Here is a 21979-nt window from a genome sequence, read left to right on the forward strand (position 1 = left end):
TTTGTTTGCCAGCTGCACAAGCCCGGTACAAATCTTGTGGATGTTGGTGAGCTCAGGTGGAGGTTATTCACAAAGAACCAATTAGAAGCCGATAAGCTGCCACCTACACAAGGAGCATTACATCAAGCCATTGCCCGTTCCCATTACAAGGCAATATGGTATGAGGAGTCAGGACCACGTACATAACCCACAGATACCACCAGTAACTGAATATGGATGGAGGCTGAGGGAGAACAACTGGTGCCAGTCACAACACGGGAACCCCCAGCTCCAGCCACCATTACCCATAATACCCAACTGATCAAATGTGTCTGCAAGAAATCCCAGTGCGTGTCACATTGTTCTTGTCGATCTTAACGTTTTAACTGCTCTGAGATGTGCATGTGTGGGGCAGATGAATAGGTGTGTTGTAATGTAAGCAAGGCATTGGTGTTGGGAATTGGTGTTGACGACAAAAAGATGGAGACCCTTCTATTTAAATGTGTTTACGATATTTTCTGAGAATAAACAATCTGATAATTCTGTGACCATTTCTCATATTGTTCTTTATTTTATATGAAGGATATATATGCAAATTAAGCTAATAAGGGAAGGTTAGATATCCTAGTTATGGAAAGAGAATATTTTCTAGTCTTGCAAACAGACTTACACTGTCTGTAAGATCATGTTTATTAATTAACTTGAAGCAAAGAAATATAGCTTTCTGGTTTTGGTGTGATTATTACGTAATTATTACACAGATACAGGGTTGCATGATTTATTTATATAGGATGATGATAATTGATGATTTGTAAACTTACATCTTAAAGTCTGTGAGAAGCTTTCAAAGTTGACTAAAACTGAAAAAAAATAAGCAATTTGCTTATTTTCACCTCGTTGTTTGCATAATTTATGCTAATTATGCTAATTAGGAAAGTTTGTATGACTTCAAAATGGTAACAGATTAATTTCTGGACCTCACAAACATCGACTTAGACTCTTAGATCACCTTTATAAGTTACCTAGAAGCAAAGTTATTGCCATTTCCTGTTTTGGGCAATTAATTGACTAATTATGCTAATTACACCAGCTAAACCCAAAAAGAAAAATTGGAGACATGTTTTTTTGGCATTCTGAGAACCCCAAGAATCAAGATATACATGTCTCCAAAAATTAACATTCCAAAATTACGGGCAACAGAATCTGATACATAGGCTCCCCTACTAAAAGTGCCTCCCTAAAATGTTGATGTCCTCACAAGTGTGTGCGCGCGTGTGTGTGTGTGTGTGTGCGGTGCGTGCGTGCGTGCGTGCGTGCGTGCGTGCGTGCGTGCGTGCACCCGCCCCCTGTGTGTGTTTAGAAATATTGCAGATAAACAGATAGATGAATGAGTAATTTTGCTCCACCACATGCAGTGTGTGCACTCACACACACACACACACACACACACACACACACACACACACACACACACACACGCTGAATTATTAATGCTGCTGTTATAGTGCATTTTCATCCGCCCCTCATATCTCTGTACTCTGAAAAACAGATGGCACATTTTGAGGGTGGCAACCATGGAGAGAGAGAGAGAGAGAGAGAGAGAGAGAGAGAGAGGAGAGAGAGAGAGAGAGAGAGAGAGAGAGAGAGAGAGAGAGAGAGAGAGAGAGAGAGAGGAGAGAAGAGAGAGAGAGAGAGAGAGAGAGAGAGAGAGAGAGGTGTTAGGGTTGATGATAGATCTGTCATCAACTCCAGAAGTTTCTCTCCCCCAAATCCTCCTCAGACCCTCTATATGAGCTCATCAGAGCACTGGTGTGTGTTTGTACACGCATGCATACGGTATGTGTGTGTACACCTGTCCGTGTGTGGTTTAGAGCACAGGTGTATGTATACTTCATAGTGTGTTTATCTTTGCGTTGTGCGCGTCCATCACCTGGTGTAGGTATGTGTACATTAGCATTGCGTGGTGGTGCGTGTGTTCCGACACGGTGCCGGTCTCGGTGCGGTCCGGCCCTGTGCTGCGTGCTAATGAGAGCAGCATTATTAGTCTCAGTGAAGAGGAAGCCTCCTCCGCTATTAGCTAAACTCATCCTCAGCCATCTGCCCACTGACAGCCACTGCTGCTTCACTCCTTCTACTCCTCCTCCACCAGCACGCCCCCTGTCTGTCTGTCTGTCTGTCTGTCTGTCTGTCTGTCTGTCTGTCTGTCTGTCTGTCTGTCTGTCTGTCTGTCTGGCCATCAGTTACAGTAGCTCTCACTAGTCAATAGAGCAATGGTTCCTAAACTTTTTCAAGGTCAAGGATCCCCCAAATTGATGTATTTGTCCCCAGGCCCGGAGTCACTGTCATCTGGGGGCCCCCAAAAATCACGTGGAGCTTCCCATGTGGGTCCCGACCCACAGGTTGAGAACTACAGCGCTAATAGACGGGTGTCTCTCTCTCTCTCTCTCTCTCTCTCTCTCTCTCTCTCTCTCTGCTTTGTTTGATACAGACACAGGTTTGTGGCAGCTTGACACCAGTGTGTACCAGCCTTGTCTCCCTTGTTTGTTTTCAACAAACTGCCATCTGTCAGTCAGGATGTCTCTGTGCCTGTCTCTTATTCCTTGGGCAGGGAATATGGCTAAGACTGCGTGCATTTTCTGCTAAGCTCTGATGCGGGATTAGATTCAATGTGGGGGATGAGGAGGAATCTGCTTTTGATATCCGCCAAGTGGCCAAGTGGATGGCAGTGTTCACACCAACTATAAGACAATACAATAGTGAAAGATTATTTGTAGTGGAACTGGGAATGGCGCTAACCCGGGCATCACTATTTGTTTTTGCTCATTCATATTTGATTCACAATGTCGTGCTGCAATGCGTCGTGAGCTCGTCGATCTAACTTTTAGATCCACAAGCGTGCACATGAAGCTCAAGCTTGTATATCAACAAGCTTGTAGATCAGCTAATTTCACTATTTGTCGTGCAACAAAGTACTGTATATACCACTTGAACCCCAGCACGGGGTAGCCGATCTACAAATTTTAGTGTAGACGGAGATGATTAACAACGGCAACAAATCAAAGACTGTATGCTTGTCGCTCTCTGCAAAAAGGTCAGTGAAAAAATACTGCTGCTGTGGAATATGCAGAAATGTTGTCGAATTCAGGCATATCGATGCAAAATACCCACACAATGGAGTCCCCTCCCCAAGAGCGTATATGTAGGAGTCTAACAAATTGATCTATAACACACTCTCTACTCTCTGGAGTTTAACATGCCGTGCGGTGGGGATGTGGCACCGCTTGAAAACATCTCCGGACAGGGAATTACTGTTGAAGCAACCGCTAAATTGCAAAGTACTCCCGCCATTATGTGTACGCCAACATGTCACACCAGAGAGTCGACAAAGCGAGAAGACACTAAAAACTCAACAGAGTGTGAAAACTTCCTCAGAGGCCAGAACTTGAAGCTAACTGTTTTGGAAACACAAGGGTAAGAGAGAGAGGAAGGAAATGAGTGCCCCGTCTTGTCAGTTCCCAGGGAGTTGACCTCTTTCCGAGGAGGCTTTGGGTCGGAATCCGAAATGGGTTTTCGGGGTTTATATTGCTGGCGGGCCCCCACAGGAGCAGCAGCCGTAATATGCTTTAATGAGGCTGGGTCTCGGGGTGAGAGAATACATTTCTCGTTTTGGGCCCGAGGTTGAAAAGGGTCTATTTGTCTATCTATATACTGTATCTGTGTCACCTCCAGCAAGTCCTTACTCCGTATCCGTGACTCCATCGATGTGCCCGTCTGTCCATAACGGCCTGAAACAGACTGTAACTCTCTCTGGCACTCTGTGACTCCATCGATATGCCTGTGTGTCCATTACAGCTTGAAACCCTCTGTCTCACAAACTCAGAACTGCACATTCACTCCCAATTTTCCGCTGTAATCTGAAGACTCACCTCTACTGACAGACACTTCACCCCCTACTGTAGCACTTCACTCTCTCTGTACACCTTGCCGTCACCTTCTGCCTCCATTGATGCTAGCGATCGACATACAGTATCTTGGTCATTCGTTCTAATGTTTTTGTTACATATACAGTAGTAGGCTTGTTTTTCTGAGGACGACAATGTTACGAATACAATTTGGATAGCAAGGTATTTAAATAGATGCCCATTGTTGTGCAGAGGTCTGTTGTTTAACACATTGTTTCTCAAACAGGGGTACTGCAGGGGGTATGTGAGGAAAAACTAGAAAATGGGAATATGTATTTACTCTTATGGTTAATGATAAAACATTGACAGAGTATGTGTGAACCTTCTCATATGCACATTTCCAAAGCAAATTACATCAATTACTTGACTAGTAGTAACTGTTATTGAATAGAATAGCAATGTTTATTTGCCATTATGCTGTTTTATTTTGAACATATTGGTATTGAAACTGGACTTTTGATGTCAAAAAAGTGGGCCCATCAGACTCTGATCACCCCATAGACAAAAGTGGGAAGTGTTTTTTCGAAGTGCCTTCCAAAACAAAATAAAAAAACGTCTATGCTTCCGGTTGCGTCATGACGGCATCGGGCGACGACCCCCTGATTAAAAATACATTTGATGAATCCAGTATAGCCAAGGATCGCCGAGAACGCCCAAAAGTGTAAACAGCATCCTATAGTTTCAATGTACCAATTATTTAGATCTTTTAGTGCTATTTTGGGCAAATTGTCTAGGACGAGTGGATTTTTGTACTGGGGTTTTTAGCGAGGGTTCTGTCAACACAGGGATGCTGACAGAACCCTCGCTAAAAACCCCAGGACAAAAATCCACTCGTACTAGACAATTTTTGCCCTCCTGGCCCCCAAACTGTAGAATAAACTCCCTGTCGCACTTAGAACTACAGACTCACTCCCTAGCTTCCGCCGTGGACTGAAGACTCACCTCTTCAGACTCCACCTAAACTCATAGCACTATACTGTAACACTCCCCCTTCCCTCAATGACCACACATGAAGCTAGATAGCATTTTTAGGTTTTAGAAGTTTTTTACTGATTAGGTGCATGGTCTACCTATGTTATTGTTTTTCTAGATTGATATTCATATGCATTTGTTATATTGTTGTTGATGTACTGACATAATTATCTTGCTTATTATAGTGATGTGTATTACCTGCTTATTGTAAAAGCGTCTGCTAAATGCCTAAACTGTAAACTGTAAACTATTTTGCTAGGTTTTTGGTTTACCTGAGGTCTCTCTGCGCTCTAATTATGTGATGGCCTTGCTTATTGTAAGTCGCTCTGGATGAGAGAGCTTCTGCTAAATGCCTTAAATTATTTAGAATGATTATGCCTAGAATTATTTAATGCTTTAACTATCGAAAAATAGCAGATATACTGTACAAGCTCGCAGCGTGGCACTCGAGCTTGTAGATCTGCTATTTGTGAAAAGTTGTGAAAATGTGTGCAAATCTTTGAATATATGTATTTTTTTAAGCGTTTAAACATTCCTAACTCAAATTTCTCTTCTGGGTGGTCCCTGGAACTAAATATTGAGATGGGGGTCTGTGGCCAAATACATGTAATTTTGTGGGTCCCTTGACATGAAAAAGTTTGAGAACCACTGATTTAGAAGAAGGATTTAAAAGACATTAATGGAATCGGGTCAAAAATTCGATTTTTCAAAAATCGCAGATCTACAAGCTCGCAGCGCGGCACTCGGTGCCGCGCTGTGAGCTTGTATATCTGCTATTTTTGTAATAGTTAAAACATAAAATTACGATTAAAGTGGTTCAAATCTAAAGTGACACAGATTAGCGTTCAAGCCCTAAATGCTATTAATCGTCTTGTCTTTTCCAGCTGAGAAAGGCGGTGGAGGAGGAGCTCCGTCAGAGCGGTCTGCAGGCGACGGCGTTCGCGGTGACCAAGGTCCTCCAGCTGTACAAGACCAAGAGGTCTCATCACTCCTGCATGCTGGTGGGGAAAACGGGCAGCGGCAAGTCAGTCACCTGGAGAGCCCTACAGGGGGCGCTCACCGCCCTGCACCGCAAGGGAGAAGCCGACTTCCAGCTGGTCAGGGTAGGTGCTCGCCAGGGACGTGCAGAGAATGTTACAGAGGCAGGGTCTGGCATTTTCAAAAGGGCCTTTTTGGTGGAAGCACCGAAAATAGCAGTGCGACGCGTTGTGAGCTTGGAAGTCAGCTATTTTCGGTGTGTGTGAAACCACACTGAACTAAGCATAACCAAGTCAATACTGGAGTTGTGGCGTAATGGCATAATAATGGCACACAGAGACACATGTAATGTGGCACACAAGAGGGCAATTCTTTCAACATAAGATGCTGCATTCAAGTTCAGGAGAGTTTGGACAAGGCAATTCTCTTGAATGCTGCCTTCAGGTATGGCATGGAAAGAGGGCATTTGCATGTCTTTCACCACAGTAAAAACTGCATTTTTGGTCTGGAAAGGGCAGTTTTTACAGACGGATAAAAGGGCTGGGGCTCAAGCCCCCTTTGATGTTTAGGTGTGCACCTGCCTGGTGCTCACACACACTCACCTTGTATCCTAGACTCCTATAGACCCTTTATCAGACTATATGTCCCTCACCTTGTATCCTAGACTCCTATAGACCCTTTATCAGACTATATGTCACGATGATAGCAGAAGAGATCCACAAGAACCCTGAACCACTCATTAGACGCCATGGGAAAGTGGTCATATCACTCCTGTAGAAAAATGCATTCCATCACACTTTCAGCTGCAGTTCTCCGCCCACAAGCGCGGAGGAAGAAGGTTTATATTAGGATGTTTGCTGTGATCTCTCCCTCTTGAAACGTATGCGCCTTTGATTCATTCAAGGTTTCCACCCGACAACAACAAAATGTACTTTGATAGGCTGTACATTCATGTGTGTACGTGTGTGTGTGTGTGTGTGTGTGTGTGTGTGTGTGTGTGTGTGTGTGTGTGTGTGTGTGTGTAATTATATATATATATATATATATATATATATATATATATATATATATATATATATACACACAGTATATTGTATACACAATATGATACGACATGATGAACTTTATTGTCCCCATGGGGAATGAGTGTTGGACTAGCATACTCCATAGTAGTAATAATAAAAAACTAACATATAAACATGGAAGCAAATATTGTAAAAAAGAGAATGACCACAACATATTACACAATTTGATGCTGTCGGGCAGAAACCTCATATCTCCATTTTTCAACTTTCTCCCCCTGTAAATGTATGCCTTTCTTCATACAAGCATCTCACACAAAATATTGTTTTTAATAATAACCAAATGTAAAGTTTTTTGGACATACAAGGTTTCCACCCGACAACGAGGATATTGCATACACACATTGCACACACATTAAACATATTGCACATAATACTCAACCCATAACGCTATTGGACAACCCTCGTCAGCCTCAAGCCACGTTATTGAACATTTTAATAGCGGTACTATAGACACAAATTACCTTTTAAATGGTTGGGTTCACATTGAGGTACTCCGTCATATCTCGGCAAGGAGAATATCATTGCTATCGGTATGGAAACCTAAGAAAATAAAAATAAAAAGCTCACAAGCCTGTAGCTCTGCTCTGCCATTTTCACTACTCTTGTACAGTATGATGACGTAGGGCGTAATTCATGAAAAAACATATAACATTGATATACAGTATGGAGATTGTGCCTGTAAGCAACGCTATAATATGGATCAGACAATATTCTGCTTGTGTGAGAATGGATTGCTCATATATTGTAAGGTTTCAACCCGACAACAACCATATCACACCCTCTTTAAGGTGTGTGTTATACTGTTATAGTTAAGGCTGAGCCTGGAGTGAGATATATTCTAAATGTACTGTACAAATCAATAATTATAGTGTGAATGCAAGTGTGTGTGCGTGTGTGAAGGCTTCACACCACAGCTAGGGGACTATAAAAGTTATTATTACTGTAAAGTAGTATGTCGTATTTGCTAGAGATGCTACTACTACCAACAACATTTCTTTCAACATGAACTGACCCAGAATTTCAGTGAGCATTCATTCCTTCATGTAAATGTTCGGCAAGCAGACATAGTATAAGCTGGATAATACACATGTCCCGTTCATAGAGTTATAATACACCTAGTGGTAACTGGAAATCGATTTAGCGTGTTCCATTTTTACGGCTTCTTCCGCGTTTGGTTTTGATGACGTTCGTGTTATAGTTATATTTCGTATGCATAGTAATGTCTACCCGTGCACAAGCCCGTGCGCGCACTGAGCCTATTGGTCAAAAACGGCTAAGCTCAGGGACGTGCTGGCCATTGGGAAAATCGGGACAACTCCCGAACGGCCGGTTCATTCCCGGCCGTTCCAGGCCGGCCATTAGGATAGAAATATCGGGCAGAAACCTCGTATCTCCAAGTTTCAAATTTGTACATTTTTTCGCAAAGCAAAGCCCTGCTTCATCATACAAGGCCGTCGCACAAAAGTAGTGAAAACAGCAGATCTACAAGCACACAACGCCTCGCGGTGCGAGGCGTTGTGTGCTTGTAGATCGGCTGTTTTCACTAGTTTGAATCATTTTTAAAATGATAAATACAAAACAAACGGTTTTGGACATACAAGGTTTCCACCCGACAACGACGAAAAATATAACTCATGTAATTGGCCCACTGGCTTGTCACTTTGTCACGAATCTTTGAGTAGCAGCAGCGCTATAGAGAGAGATCTCTCTCTATAGCGCACAATGAGGGCCTCTCCTACTCTTTTTCCCGGGCTGAATCAGGGGCCCAGCACGTCCCTGGCTAAGCTGCACTACCAGAGTCAGCTACCAGGACATTAGAGCTTAATTTCTCCCTCCTGGTTCTGGGGGCTGCTTTCCATTACTTCATACTAATGGACTTGGCTTTGTATTGCAGAGCTCTCTGCCTCTACTTTTTGTCCCATATGCTCGAACCTCATTGTGAATTGTCTCTTAGCATGTCGCCTTGTTAATCTCCACAGTGCATTATCATTGAAGTTCAATATGCATACTGTGTAGATAGATACGTAATTAAATCGAAAATATATATATATTCAGTCCGAGATACCAACTTCATCCAATCCGGAGTGAGAACTCATACTGGATAAACAAGTGAAATTGGAAGTGATGAAACAAAACAAAAAAGACCATAGAAACGATCAAATTGGTCGCCTGATTTTTATGCCATTGGCAACCCACCTGAACATGCACTTTTAGGTTATTAATCCTTCAAAGTTGGCCATACCACCCTTGACCAAACATATGTTTTAAAACAAGATCTCAGATGCCATGAGGGTAAAGAGACACCACATTTGACTATAACCACATAAACCATCAGTACTTAATAAACCTTTGGCTCTGTTCTCGGTCTGCTCTTTTTTCCCTCTACCCCAAATCTCTTTGTCGAGAATAGCCCCTCTACAAACTCACAACGCATCGCATTAACATGTTCTGAGCTTGTAGATGAGCTATTTTCGGCAAATGTTTCCCTCAGAATAGCTATACTAGCGTTCAAATGGTTAAAGTCGACCTGCCTTGGGGATCAAGCTCGACTTGTCTATTCACGATGACCGATTAACCCTGATGACGATAATGAGGAATGCCGAGGCCAATCACACCATTATGGAGCATAGATCCACTCATTTACAGAATTTCCCCCGGGATTAATTTAGGTCTATCTGTCTGTCTATCCTGCGCCTATCTGTCAATACTAACGTGCACGCACACGCGCGCTCATGCACACGCACACACAAGAACAGCTGATGGGGTAGATGAGTGGATGTAGTTGTAGTGACTTTGCTTCCCTAATCATTGAGACTAATTGCATTAGCATAATTTGAATACGCTTTTTTCTTTTTTTACCAAATTGTCATTTTCTAGCCCCTATCCCACTGTCATGCCTCGTTCAGATAGGAGATAGGATAGAGTAGAGAGGCAGGCACCTGAGGACAGAGCAGTGGTGTAATGTACACTGCCCTACAAAGGCAGAGTGCAGTAACTACGTTTTCGAATTTCACCAAAAAATGGGTTTAAAAGTGTTACAGCTTATCAGCCAAATGAGATAAAGATATAAAAGTGATATTACACTGATTGTACATCTGTTCTTGAGGTAATTGTTCATCCCCCAATATCAAGAAGGCTAATTCGACCGTTGGGCGACACAAATAAGTCGGTGTGTCCCAAAACGTAGTTACTGCACTCTGCCTTTGTAGGAAGTACTTTTACTAAGTACTGTACTTAAGTACAATTTTGAGGAATTTGTACTTTACTTGAGTATTTCCCATTTTCAATACTTCTGCTTCAAATTCATTACATCTCAGAGGAAAATATTGTACTTTTACTCTAATTATTTGACAACTGTATTTACTAGTAGTGCAGCAAGTAACCAAAACAATCGTTCAGTTTGTGATAAAAGCATGAAATTTGGTACACTTATAGCCAAAGGCATTCCGAAAAGATTTGGATATGGAGGCATCATGAATTTTCAACATGGCGCCCATGGCAGCCATTTTTCAAAATGGCCACCAGCAACGACTTTTTTATTATGAGTAATGGATATAATATGATATTTTAGACATATGTATCATACATAGTACTTGGTAAATGTATTTTGAATAATTTAAAAGTTGTCATTGAATATTCAAGATGGCCGCTATTTTTCAATATGGCAGCCGTCACTTGTATGACTGTCTGATATGGATGATCTCGGTGTCAAATCAGTATTTTTTTATGATGCAGAATTCAAATTTGGAACTTTGGAATTGGCCAGAAGCTTCCTTCTATCTTTCAAGATGGCAGCCATATGACCAAAATCAAAATTATAATTGCAAGAAAATAGAGTTATTAACTATTTCATTGGACTTACATTTTGATCCAATAAACTTAACAATCCCTATATCAGCAAAAAAACGGAACCCTTCGATGAATGGAAATGTAACATAGTGGATGTTGAAAAACAGCTAGGGCACACTGGTGACGTCACTGCTGTGAAACTCAGCATGGGGTTCAGTGCCAGCTAAATACACTTCGCTTAATAATGCCATAGTTTCTGTTATTAATGTGCTGGTTGTGGTGATAGTTTAGAGGTAGCAGGCCTGGAATTTCATCATTTTAGGGGCAAGGCCCCTTTTGAGGCCACAAAGGCTAAATGTCAGGGCAGGAAGGCCATCAAGTAAAACACGATTTTAGTCCAAATTATTGAATTTAAGTGTTAGGGATGATAACCTATGCAATGAAATAGATTAAGGATGGTATTTACACTCTGATCCATGCTCAGCCATGCACCAATCAAAGTCACTGGATTGGTTTAAAGATGCAGACTCAGGGGAGTTAAGATTTCAGAAAAAACACTGGTGTCTACATGACAAGAAAGAGACACCAGTGTCTACTGTCTACATATTGACAAGTAGGAGACAGAGGAGAAAGTGGTACAGTCAGCTGGGGCATTTAGGCCTCTGTGGCCTCAGGTCATGTCCTTGTTTTGAGGGACACAAGGCCAAACTGAGGGGCAACGGAGTCCATGGCCTTCATGGCCGCCCTGAGTGGTAGTGTAGTTTAGTTTCCTAAATGCTATATAATTTTAGTCCCACATCTATGTAGTTTACATTAGATGTAGTTAGATAGCTGCACGTGAATGGACAGGGTGTGCCAGTGTGGAAGAGCTGAGCCACGGTTAACTCTTTCTCAGCCCCCTTAAATCTGGCTCTAAGTCTCTACTGCCGGATTTTTCACTCATTTTGGGGGACGATTACGCATCGTCTGTAGAGTGTATTGCACACCACACCCATATGACTGGAAAGGCCTGCTCGCGCTCTTTCCGATACATCAAACTAGAAAATCTGTATCTTGTTCTATAGTCTAGTAAATGGCAACTTTATAAAGATTGTTTTGCTATCAAAACAGCCTTTTTGCATAGACATTTTGAGATAAACGACTTTTTAGTATAATAAATAGAATATCTATTCATTCTACTGTGAATATACCAACTTCCATATACGTATGGAAAGATCAATTCGCCCTCTTTACAAATCCGCCAAGTAGTAAGTTGCTATCATTTTCTATTGTTTAGAAATAGGGCTGTTTGTAGGCGATGTAATCACCAAAACAGCTTTCTGAATACATGTTTTCGAAAGGATGCTATCAAACATAACTCTTTTCAGCCTTCTATTTTTGGCTTCAATGATGCATCAGGCAGTATGTTTTCAAACAAATGGGTAAACAAATACGTGTTTTACAGACTTTTCAAGTATAAAGGCACATTTCAGCTCAATCCCTCAAGTTATGTGGACAATAGACCTATAAGGGCTCTGGTCCATACTGATAGCAGTGGATGCAGGCACGCCTGTCATCCACACGGCGGCGCTGTCTATCTCAGAATGCAGTCTGATTCATGTCTTGAGTTTACATCAATAAACAGCACGCAACGTGCATGTGTTTACGTTGTGTCACTGTCTCTCTCTCTCTCTCTCTCTCTCTCTCCCCCCCCCCCCCCCCCCCCTCTGCAACGTGCAACATGCATGTGCACGCGAACATGGGCATGCGCACGCACACGTGCACTCTTACTGTTTTCTTTTTTGTTTTTCTTTACATATCTACTGCATAGTACTGTGTTCTATTTGTCTGTCATTCAATGTTATATGAGATATATGGTTTACTATGGAAATAAGCCTAGTATTTTCATGGATCTCCTTTTAGTAGACCTTGTACCAGTGAATGAAACTGTACCTTTTCCTATGCAAACTTCTAATAAAGTCTTCAATCAATCAATCAATCAATCAATCAATCAATCAATCAATCAATCTCTCTCTCCCCAACTTTCTCTCTTGTATCACGGCTGTAAGGTTAGAGAGAGAGAGAGAGAAATTAGAGCAAGAGAGAGAGAGCAGTGTAACAGAGCGAGTGGGTCGAGAGACATAGAGAGTCTGCTACACACTCTCTCTCCCTTTTTTTTCCGCGAGAGGTAGAGAGACATATAGACACGGTGAGAGATTGCCGTCCATCCAGCAAGTCCTCAGTAGTATAGTAAAGCACTAAACTAAACCCCCCCCACCATACACATGGCTGCTGCTACGTGAATGCCGTCCATCCAGCAATCCCAGGCCTGGGGAGGACGGTCATGTACCAAATCACCATGGTAACACAAGGTAACACAAGCTGATTGGCCACACAATGGTAACCATGGTGATTTTAGTCATTCCAGGGCCCAGGACGGCTGAATCCAAGCGTCAGTGATACATATGCTCCTAATCTTGTAAAGACATTCCAGCGTCAACCTTAGCTTTTTCTGAACTGACGCCGCTGAGCTAAACGCCCTGCTCGATCGGCGGTGGTCCGCGGACCACGGCCGATCGAGCAGGGCGTTTAGCTCAGCGAAAAAAAAAGGTATGGCAAAAAAAAGGTATGGCAAAAAAAAAAAAAAAAAGCTGTCTTTCACGCGCGCGAGGCCCGGCGTGCAAGACACCAGTCATGTTGCCATACCTTTCCAACAGGCACGATTACAGTACATTTTATTATATTCCCCCTGTAGCCAAGGTATGTGAGCTGCCATAGCTTGCCATACCCAATTGACGCCTCTCTTTTAGCTTGGCTTGTGAGACCTGGCTCACACTACCAACAACAACACTGGATCTTACTTTTACTACTGTCTGTTACTACTACAAACTATGGATGGACTATACAAAAGGTAAATATAATTATGATGTGTTTTTCTGTGATCTGAGACAGTTTGTTGTGTTTGGGCTGGTGATTTGAGACTTTACTGTGATGATCACCTCAAACAATGTCAGCTGTTGGGGAAAAAAAAGAGAGAGAGAGAGAGAGAGAGAGAGTGGTCGAGAGACATAGAGACACGGGGAGTGAAAGATTGCTTACTGAGAGAGAGAGAGGGAAATTAGAGCAAGAGAGAGAGAGAGAGGTGTAGCAGAGCAAGTGGTCGAGAGACATAGAGACACGGGGAGTGAAAGACCGCTTACTAAGAAAGAGAGAGAGGGAAATTAGAGCAAGAGAGAGAGAGAGGTGTGGCAGAGCGAGTGGTCGAGAGACATAGAGAGTCTGCTACACTCTCTCTCTCGTCCTGGGCCCTGGAATGACTAAAATCACCATGGTTACCATTGTGTGGCCAATCAGCTTGTGTTACCTTGTGTTACCGTCCTCCCCAGGCCTGGGATTGCTGGATGTACGGCTTTCACGGCAAGGATCAGCCATGTGTTTGGGGGGGGGGGGTTTAGTTTAGTGCTTTAGTATACTACTGAGGACTATACTTCTACAGCCGTTACAAAAAGTTTTACTGGATCGTCATGGTTCTTACTTTTACTACTGTCTGTTACTACTACAAACTATGGATGGACTATACAAAAGGTAAATATAATTATGATGTGTTTTTCTGTGATCTGAGACAGTTTGTTGTGTTTGGGCTGGTGAAGTTGAAAAAAAAAAATACTAGCTCTTTCTCTTTTTTCCTCTCCTCAAACACACACACACACACACACACACACACACACACACACACACACACACACACACACACACACACACACACACAGTGTCTCTCAGTGTCTCTCTCTCTCTCTCTCTCTCTCTTTTTATCAATCAGCCATCTCAATTGCTCTCACTCGGCTAGAATGCCAAGATGGTTCCCACAGCTCTTGTGTCTGGTGATTGTTGTGGTAATGTGATGTGATTTTCTCTGATCTGAGACAGCTGGTTTGTGTTTGGGCTGGTGATTTGAGGCTTTCCTTTGATGTGGTTCACTCCAAACAATGTCAGAAGTTGGGGAAGGCTTTGAAGTTTCAAAAAAAAAAAAAAAAAAAAAGTGCGTAAAAGTGCGTGTCGGCTGGGAGGCTCTTGCGCAAAATTGCGTAATAGTGCGTTCAGGCTGAGAAAGAGTTAACAGGGCACCCAGATGGTGATCGCACAGGAATTAAATGGTACTGGATGAACGTTCCAGCTAGGTGCAGGGCTAGGTGTCTTATCCGAACCTAGTTCCCATATCCCATACTTGAATGTGTTTCCCTGTAGTAAAAGGTGGTAAAGGATAGTCCCTCTGCCTACTGCAAACATGTTTTTTTGTTTGATGAGAAAATGTACAAGAAATTCTGCATATCAGATAGATAGAAACATCTATCAATAGAGAGAAAGAGACAGACAGACAGACAGACAGACAGACGGACAGACGGATAGACGGATGGATGGATGGATGGATGGATGGATGGATGGATAAAGGTAGAGATCAGTTTCAATAGCAATAACAATAGTCATAATAGTAACAATAATACTATCTGGATTGTATATAGTGCTTTTACACTACACTATAGCACAGTAATTTACACAACCGTACGGTATAGTGCTTTTACACTACAATACAGCACAGTAAGGTACACAACAGTACAGTATATAGCGCTTTTACACTACAGTACAGCACAGTAAGGTACACTACAGTACAGTACAGTACAGTACAGTACAGTAAGGTACAGTAGAGTACTATACAGGAGTACAGTTCACTACACTACAGTACACTACAGTAAGGACAGTACTGCACAGTACAGTAAGGTACAGTACGCTATACTACAGTACAGTAATGTACAGTACACTACAGTACAGTACAGTACAGTAAGGACAGTACAGTACAGTGAGGTACAGTACACTATACTACAGTACAGTAAGGTACAGTACACTATACTACAGTACAGTAATGTACAGTACACTATACTACAGTACAGTAATGTACAGTACACTACAGTACAGTAAGGTACAGTACAGTACAGTACAGTACAGTACAGTACAGTACAGTACAGTACAGTACAGTTAGGTCAGTACAGTAAAGTAAGGTACAGTACACTACAGTATAGTAAGGAAGCGGACACAAACTCTAGAGGTGAGCGGCACGAAGGGCCACAAACTTCTAATACTATTCTATTACATTTCCTTTCATCAAATGGTACATTTGTTGCTGATTAAGTTTATTGGATCAAAATGTAATTCCAATAAAATAGATAATAGCTCTATTTTCTTGCAATTATAATTTAGATTTTGGCCATATGGCTGCCATCTAAAAAAAAAACAGTGATAATGTACTGTAGGCCTACTGTATATACAGTAGCCTGTGCAGTGAGATAGAAGGAATTTTTTGGCCAATTCCAAAGTTTCAAATTTGAATTATGCGTCATAAAAAAATGACTGATTTGACACAGAGATCACCCATATCAGTCATACAAGTGACGGCTGCCATCTTGAAAAATGGCGGCCATCTTGAATATTCAATTCAATTACTTTTAAATTATCCAAAAGGCATTTACCAAGTACTATGTATGGTAAATATGTCTAAACTATCATATTATATCCATTACTCCTAAGAAAACAGTTGTTGCTAGCAGCCATTTTGAAAAATGGCTGCCATGGGCGCCATGTTGAAAATTCATGATGCCTCCATATCCAAATCTTTTCGGAATGCCTTTGACTATAAGTGTACCAAATTTCATGCTTTTATCACAAACTGAACGATTCCTTCATATTCTGGAGCTAACATCTTGGACTATAGTTACTTTGTAGATTTTGATTATTATTACAAAACATACATTGACCACATACATTTGACATCCTGCACAACAAGTATGTTTACCTTTGGTACTTTAAGTACATTTTGATACCACTTTTGTACTTTTACGCAAATAAATGTTGAATTCCGTGACGTTGAAGTATTTCTACGTTACAGTATTGATACATTTAAGTAAAACATTTTGAGTACTTTAACCGGGACAGAGTGAGAGGACTAATGCGAAACAGACATGTCCTCATCTTAGAAGGAGCTGAGGGTGGAAACCTTGTATGTCCAGATCTGTTACTTTTCAAGCAGAAACAGCAGACCTACAAGCTCAAAACAAGCGTCATGTTTTGAGCTTGTATTATCATGTATTTTATGGCATTCATTTATGAAAAGTTTGAATATGGAGATAAGAGGTTTCTGCCCGAACAGCGATATGATAACTGCAATATATTGTTGCTGGTAGAAATCTCCATATTTCATGTTTTTTTATGGTTCCCAGTTTTGCTATATGGTTCCCAGTAAGCTACCGTACCAAACCATGCTATATGGTTCCCAGTATAAGCTACCAAACCAAGCTTGTGAAGTTTGCCGTATGGCATGCATGCATGCGTGCTGTGCGTGGGATATTTTAACAATAAAAAGTGTAGCCTGACAGAGAAAAGGTTGGGAGACACTGAACTAATGAAAAATGGAAATACTCCAGGAAAGTACCTCAACACTCAAGTACGGCACTTGACTATAAATTGACTATACTTTCCAGCACTGCAAAGGAAGGAGCACATGTCTAAATCCGTGTTTGACTCTGTTTTACACCTCATTTTCTGTTGCTGGGAGCAACGCTCACCTCTAAGCCCTGAGAGTGACCTGCTGTGCCTCCCCTCTCACCTCGCCCCGCGCCATTGATTCTGTCTGCCTCTTTGTACTTCTCAGCCCTGGGTTAAAAATAGACCTGAGATCCACTATTCAGGTCGGCGGCCATTTTAGCTCTAGAATCGGGCTTCGCATGTCATGTTGCTAAGTAACTGGTGATATTTTATTTTCTCCCTTTTCCTGTTTTGACATCTCTCTCGTGATGTTAGGTTGACACTGGTGTGGGGTATTTTCAACCGGCACCTTTGTACAGAAGTTTCTAGGCAGGGTTGAAACTTCTCTGCAAGGCAGTCAGCATCCATACTGTTGCACTTAAAAAGCCCCACCACCTGTCAACGCACGGGCAGAATGACTTCATTTGGCAACGCGTAGTGAACCACGTAACCCTGGTGTCCCTATTTTGAGGTTGTCACACAGGCCCACTATTTTTCAATTTTCAAGAATTTCCATTTTCTTTTCTTTCCCTAAAATAGCAGATCTACAAGCTCCCAAAGCGTCATGGTGCTACTGTAGTAGACTAACGCAGGGGTCTTCAACAGGGGGTCCTGGACCCCTAGGGGGTCCTCAGAGTTACTACAGGGGGTCCTCCAAATCTTCCAATCCTTTTTATATTGACAACTTGAACCCTAGCGTCCATATTCTGAGAACTTTAGCCAAAAATAGCAGATTTACAAGCTCACAACGCCTCGCGCTGCGAGGCGTTGTGAGCTTGTAGATCAGCTATTTTCGGCAAAGAGGTTTTGTAGAGGGGTAAAAGAGCAGACCAAGTACAGAGTGAAAGGTCAAGTTTATTAAGTATTAACGGTTCAAGTGGTTAAATATCTGAAAACAAATTGACATGAATCCAAAATACACTGATGATTGTGCTGTCAAACGATGAAACTATGGAATCTATGAAAAGGTTGTGGGGGTCCCTGGTTCATCTCTCTCTCAACTAAGGGGTCCTTGGCCTGAAAACGTTGAAGACCCCTGGACTAACGTGTGCGATGTATACACGTTATAGCCTATACTGACTCACAGTAAGCACGGTAAGCACGTACATCAAATGCATAGAGACAGTGTAGTCCCTTAGTAATCTAGGATCATGGCTAAACCAAGAAACTAGCATCAGTCTACTCTAAACAGTATAATATACAAAATGTATAATAATAATAATGATAATAGTCATCATCATGTGAAACTATACAAACAGGTCAACCAATTAACCCGGCATCTGTTTAAATAACATGTTATCTAAATTACATTTGAACCTGTGCATAAGACTGCCTGGTCGCTACGGGCTAAGGTAGCCTGTAGCACCTGTAATACATTCAGCACACACACACGCATGCACGCACGCACGCACGCACACACACACACACACACACACAAATTACACATTCAGGCGCAGCATGATTAACGGCTCACAGCTTCATCCCAGGCTCTGATTAGATGCTGATCTATCCATCCAATACATCTCTGTTTGTTTCTATCTTCCACTATTCATACCTGTCTTTACTCTTTACCATGATACCTTCTCTCTCCCTCTGTCTCTCTCTACCTCCCTCCCTCTATCTCTGTCTCTCTCTCTCTCTCTCTCTCTCTCTCTCTGTCTCTCTCTCTCTCTCTCTGTCTCTCTCTCTCTCTCTCTCTCTCTCTCTCTCTCTGTCTCTCTCTCTCTCTCTGCCTCCCTCCCTTCTACTCCAGTGGCGTCAGTTCAGAAAAAGCTAAGGTATGGCAACGAGGCGCGCGTGCAAGACACCAGTCATGTTGCCATACCTTAGCAACAGGCATGATACATTTATTTTAAGAAGTACATTTAATTTTTTCCTCCGTTTCTACGGTTTCTTGGGCAGCCTAGAACAGTTGTTCAAGTGCAGCCAAACTTGGCATTATGTTAGTAAACGTGCCACAATTAACAATAATGAATTGCACCCGTGCAGCTGACCTGTGGAACCTTGGAATATACCATCTTGTCAAGATGGGGAGAATAAAAGTGTGGAGAATATAATTATAATACCTTGTTAAAGTGACCATTTTGTTAACATTTTCATTTGTAGTGATTTTACTGTAATTTAACAACATAATAACCAGCACAGATAGACAAAGAGACATTCACGGATTTATATTTAAAAGTAACTTTTATTTTCCCCCCTGGACCCAGGGTATGGCAGCTGCATACCCCTGCCATACCCAGTCGACGCCCCTGTCTCTCTCTCTGCCTCCCTCCATTCCTCTCCATGTCTCTCTCTCTCTGTCTGTCCATTTCTCATTTACCATTAATATCACAACATCCGTCCCCGAGGGTCCCTTTCCACGAAATTACACATTATCACCTCTCACTTTGACACAGACGTGTTGGAGCATATATCGCACCTATCAGCGAGCGGCTCCAACATATGATTGCTTCCCTCACTCCCCAGGGGGGGTCGTTTCCCCCCCCCCCCCCCCCCTCCCTCCCCCACACACACACCCGCATCATACACATACACATCCTGACATATCTGTCAATACTGTTAAACGTGCGCCTGCACACACACACAGGCAAGCGTGCACGCGTGCATGGTAAACAGACCGCCGCACTTCCAGATGCATCCGTCAACACTGTCACCCCAAAAAATCCACTTACACGCACCCAGCCACGCACAGCCGGTAGGGTACAATAGGAGTGGCAACACAGAATTGTTTGGAGATGGTTAATTGGCACACCAGTTGAAGGAAAAAAGGGGGGTGGGTATTTGTCTACTTTAATTATTAAAAATAATAGTATTATTGTTATTAGGGCATGCTTCCTGGTGGAGAGCCCGATAGTAGATCGGCTATTTTTGGCAAAGAGTTTTGGAGTAGATGGGAAAAAGAGCAGACTGAGTACAGAGAGAAAGGTCAAGTTTATTAAGTATTGACGGTTTAAGTGGTTCAATATCTGAAAACACAAATTGACATGAATCCAAAATACGCTGATTATTGTGCTGTCAAACAATGAAACAAACACATCTATGAACAGGTTGTGGGGGTCCCTGCTTCATCTCTCTCTCAACTAAGGGGTCCTTGGCCTGAAAACGTTGACGACCCCTGGTCTTTAACCATTGCATGTATTGTCCATTGCAAATCGAAACACGATCTCTGTGTTGATCTCGCTTTCTCTCTCTCACACACACACACACGCGCACACGCGCACCCATACGGTGTGTGAGAACAAACAGCCTCATAGTGGTTTAGTGCGGCGTCTGGTGGGACCACTGCACTTCTATGGTGTTTAATGGAGTGTATCTCATGATCTTATACTGCGGCTTCTCCCTCCAGTAATCAGTTTGAAGAGCTCCTCTGTCTTCTACACTGTTTCACGCCTCAAGGCACTGAAATGGTAGCTCTGTGCGCGTGCGTGTGTGTGTGTGTGTGTGTGTGTGTGTGTGTGTGTGTGTGTGTGTGTGTGTGTGCATGTGTGCGTGTGTGCGTGTGTGCGTGCGTGCGTGCGTGTGCTTGCATTAATATACTTGTGAAGGGCCAATGTCCCCACATATACTGTAGAGAATTCGACAAAGTCGACAATCATTGTAGACCGATTGTCCTGGCTCTCACAAGACAAATAGTTGTATATGGTTCAAAGAAAATGTACAGTTTAGCATATATTTAGGTTGAGATTAGGATTGGTTAGGTTTAGCAGAGGTTAGCGTTAGAGTTATGCCCGATTTATACTTAATTGCATGCCAGTGTCGTGCACCAAAAATCTGTTGTAGCTCACAACTCGTTACACGACTACGAGTTGTGAGCTTATAATTCTGCTATTTTTGGCATTCATGAATCCTAAAATGTTGATGTTCTCACAAGTATAGTAATACAAATGTGTGTGCGTGCGTGCGTGCGTGCGTACGTGTTAAACGGAGCGGCGGGCAGAGTAGAGAGGATTAAAGCACCAAAGTGAATCATCTAGATCTAGTAGAAACAGAGACAGCAGAGCAGGGTGGCAGAGCACAGACACAGAGGACCAGATGAGGATGTGTGTCTCCTTCCATCTTCCACACAGACAGATCCCACTACCAACATTACTGCCTCCAGCATTAATCCATGGGCCATACGAGATGTCGGTATCCGAATGGTGGCAAGGGTTACCATGCATTTTTGAAAAGCTCTATATCTGTAGATTATATTTTGGTATGATAACCCTTTCTGAGACACAGCTAAATTGGTGTTATCAGCCGCTAGAGTTGGTGTCCCATTAACTTTACTATACAGGGGGAAAAAAGCAAAGACTTAATCTGCTTTAAGTAGCATATGAGGGTTCAAACTAGGTTTTTTTTCATGATTCTGAATCCATTGCAAGCATTTGTTTTGCATGAAAAACATTCCTTGGGCTAAAATGGCCCCCACACAAGTGTGAAAAGTGATGACTCATCACTTTTCATCACTAAACCATAGTCTTGTGGGGCCATTTTAGCCTAAGGAATGTTTTTCATGCAAAACCGATGCTTGCAATGGATTCAGAATCATGAAAAAAAAAACTAGTTTGACCCCTCATATGATACTTAAAGCTGATTAAGTTTTTGTTTTTTTCCCCACTGTATATCAACTCTAGCGGCTGATAACACCAATTTAGCTGTATAATCTACAGATATAGA

General features: G+C 42.3%; 1 protein-coding gene across 1 annotated transcript in view; it reads left to right on the plus strand.

Annotated features, from left to right (window-relative positions):
* Positions 1 to 21979, plus strand: part of dnah2 (dynein, axonemal, heavy chain 2) — a gene marked incomplete at both ends in the record, with an annotated part of 552347 nt that overhangs the window by 337731 nt on the left and 192637 nt on the right. The window contains 1 exon segment of the mRNA XM_080741500.1: positions 5798 to 6016. Coding sequence (XP_080597626.1) covers positions 5798 to 6016 — 219 coding nt within the window.

Source organism: Nannobrachium achirus (assembly GCF_963921795.1).
Source record: "Nannobrachium achirus genome assembly, chromosome: 14".
In the NCBI taxonomy this organism is placed as follows: domain Eukaryota; kingdom Metazoa; phylum Chordata; class Actinopteri; order Myctophiformes; family Myctophidae; genus Nannobrachium; species Nannobrachium achirus.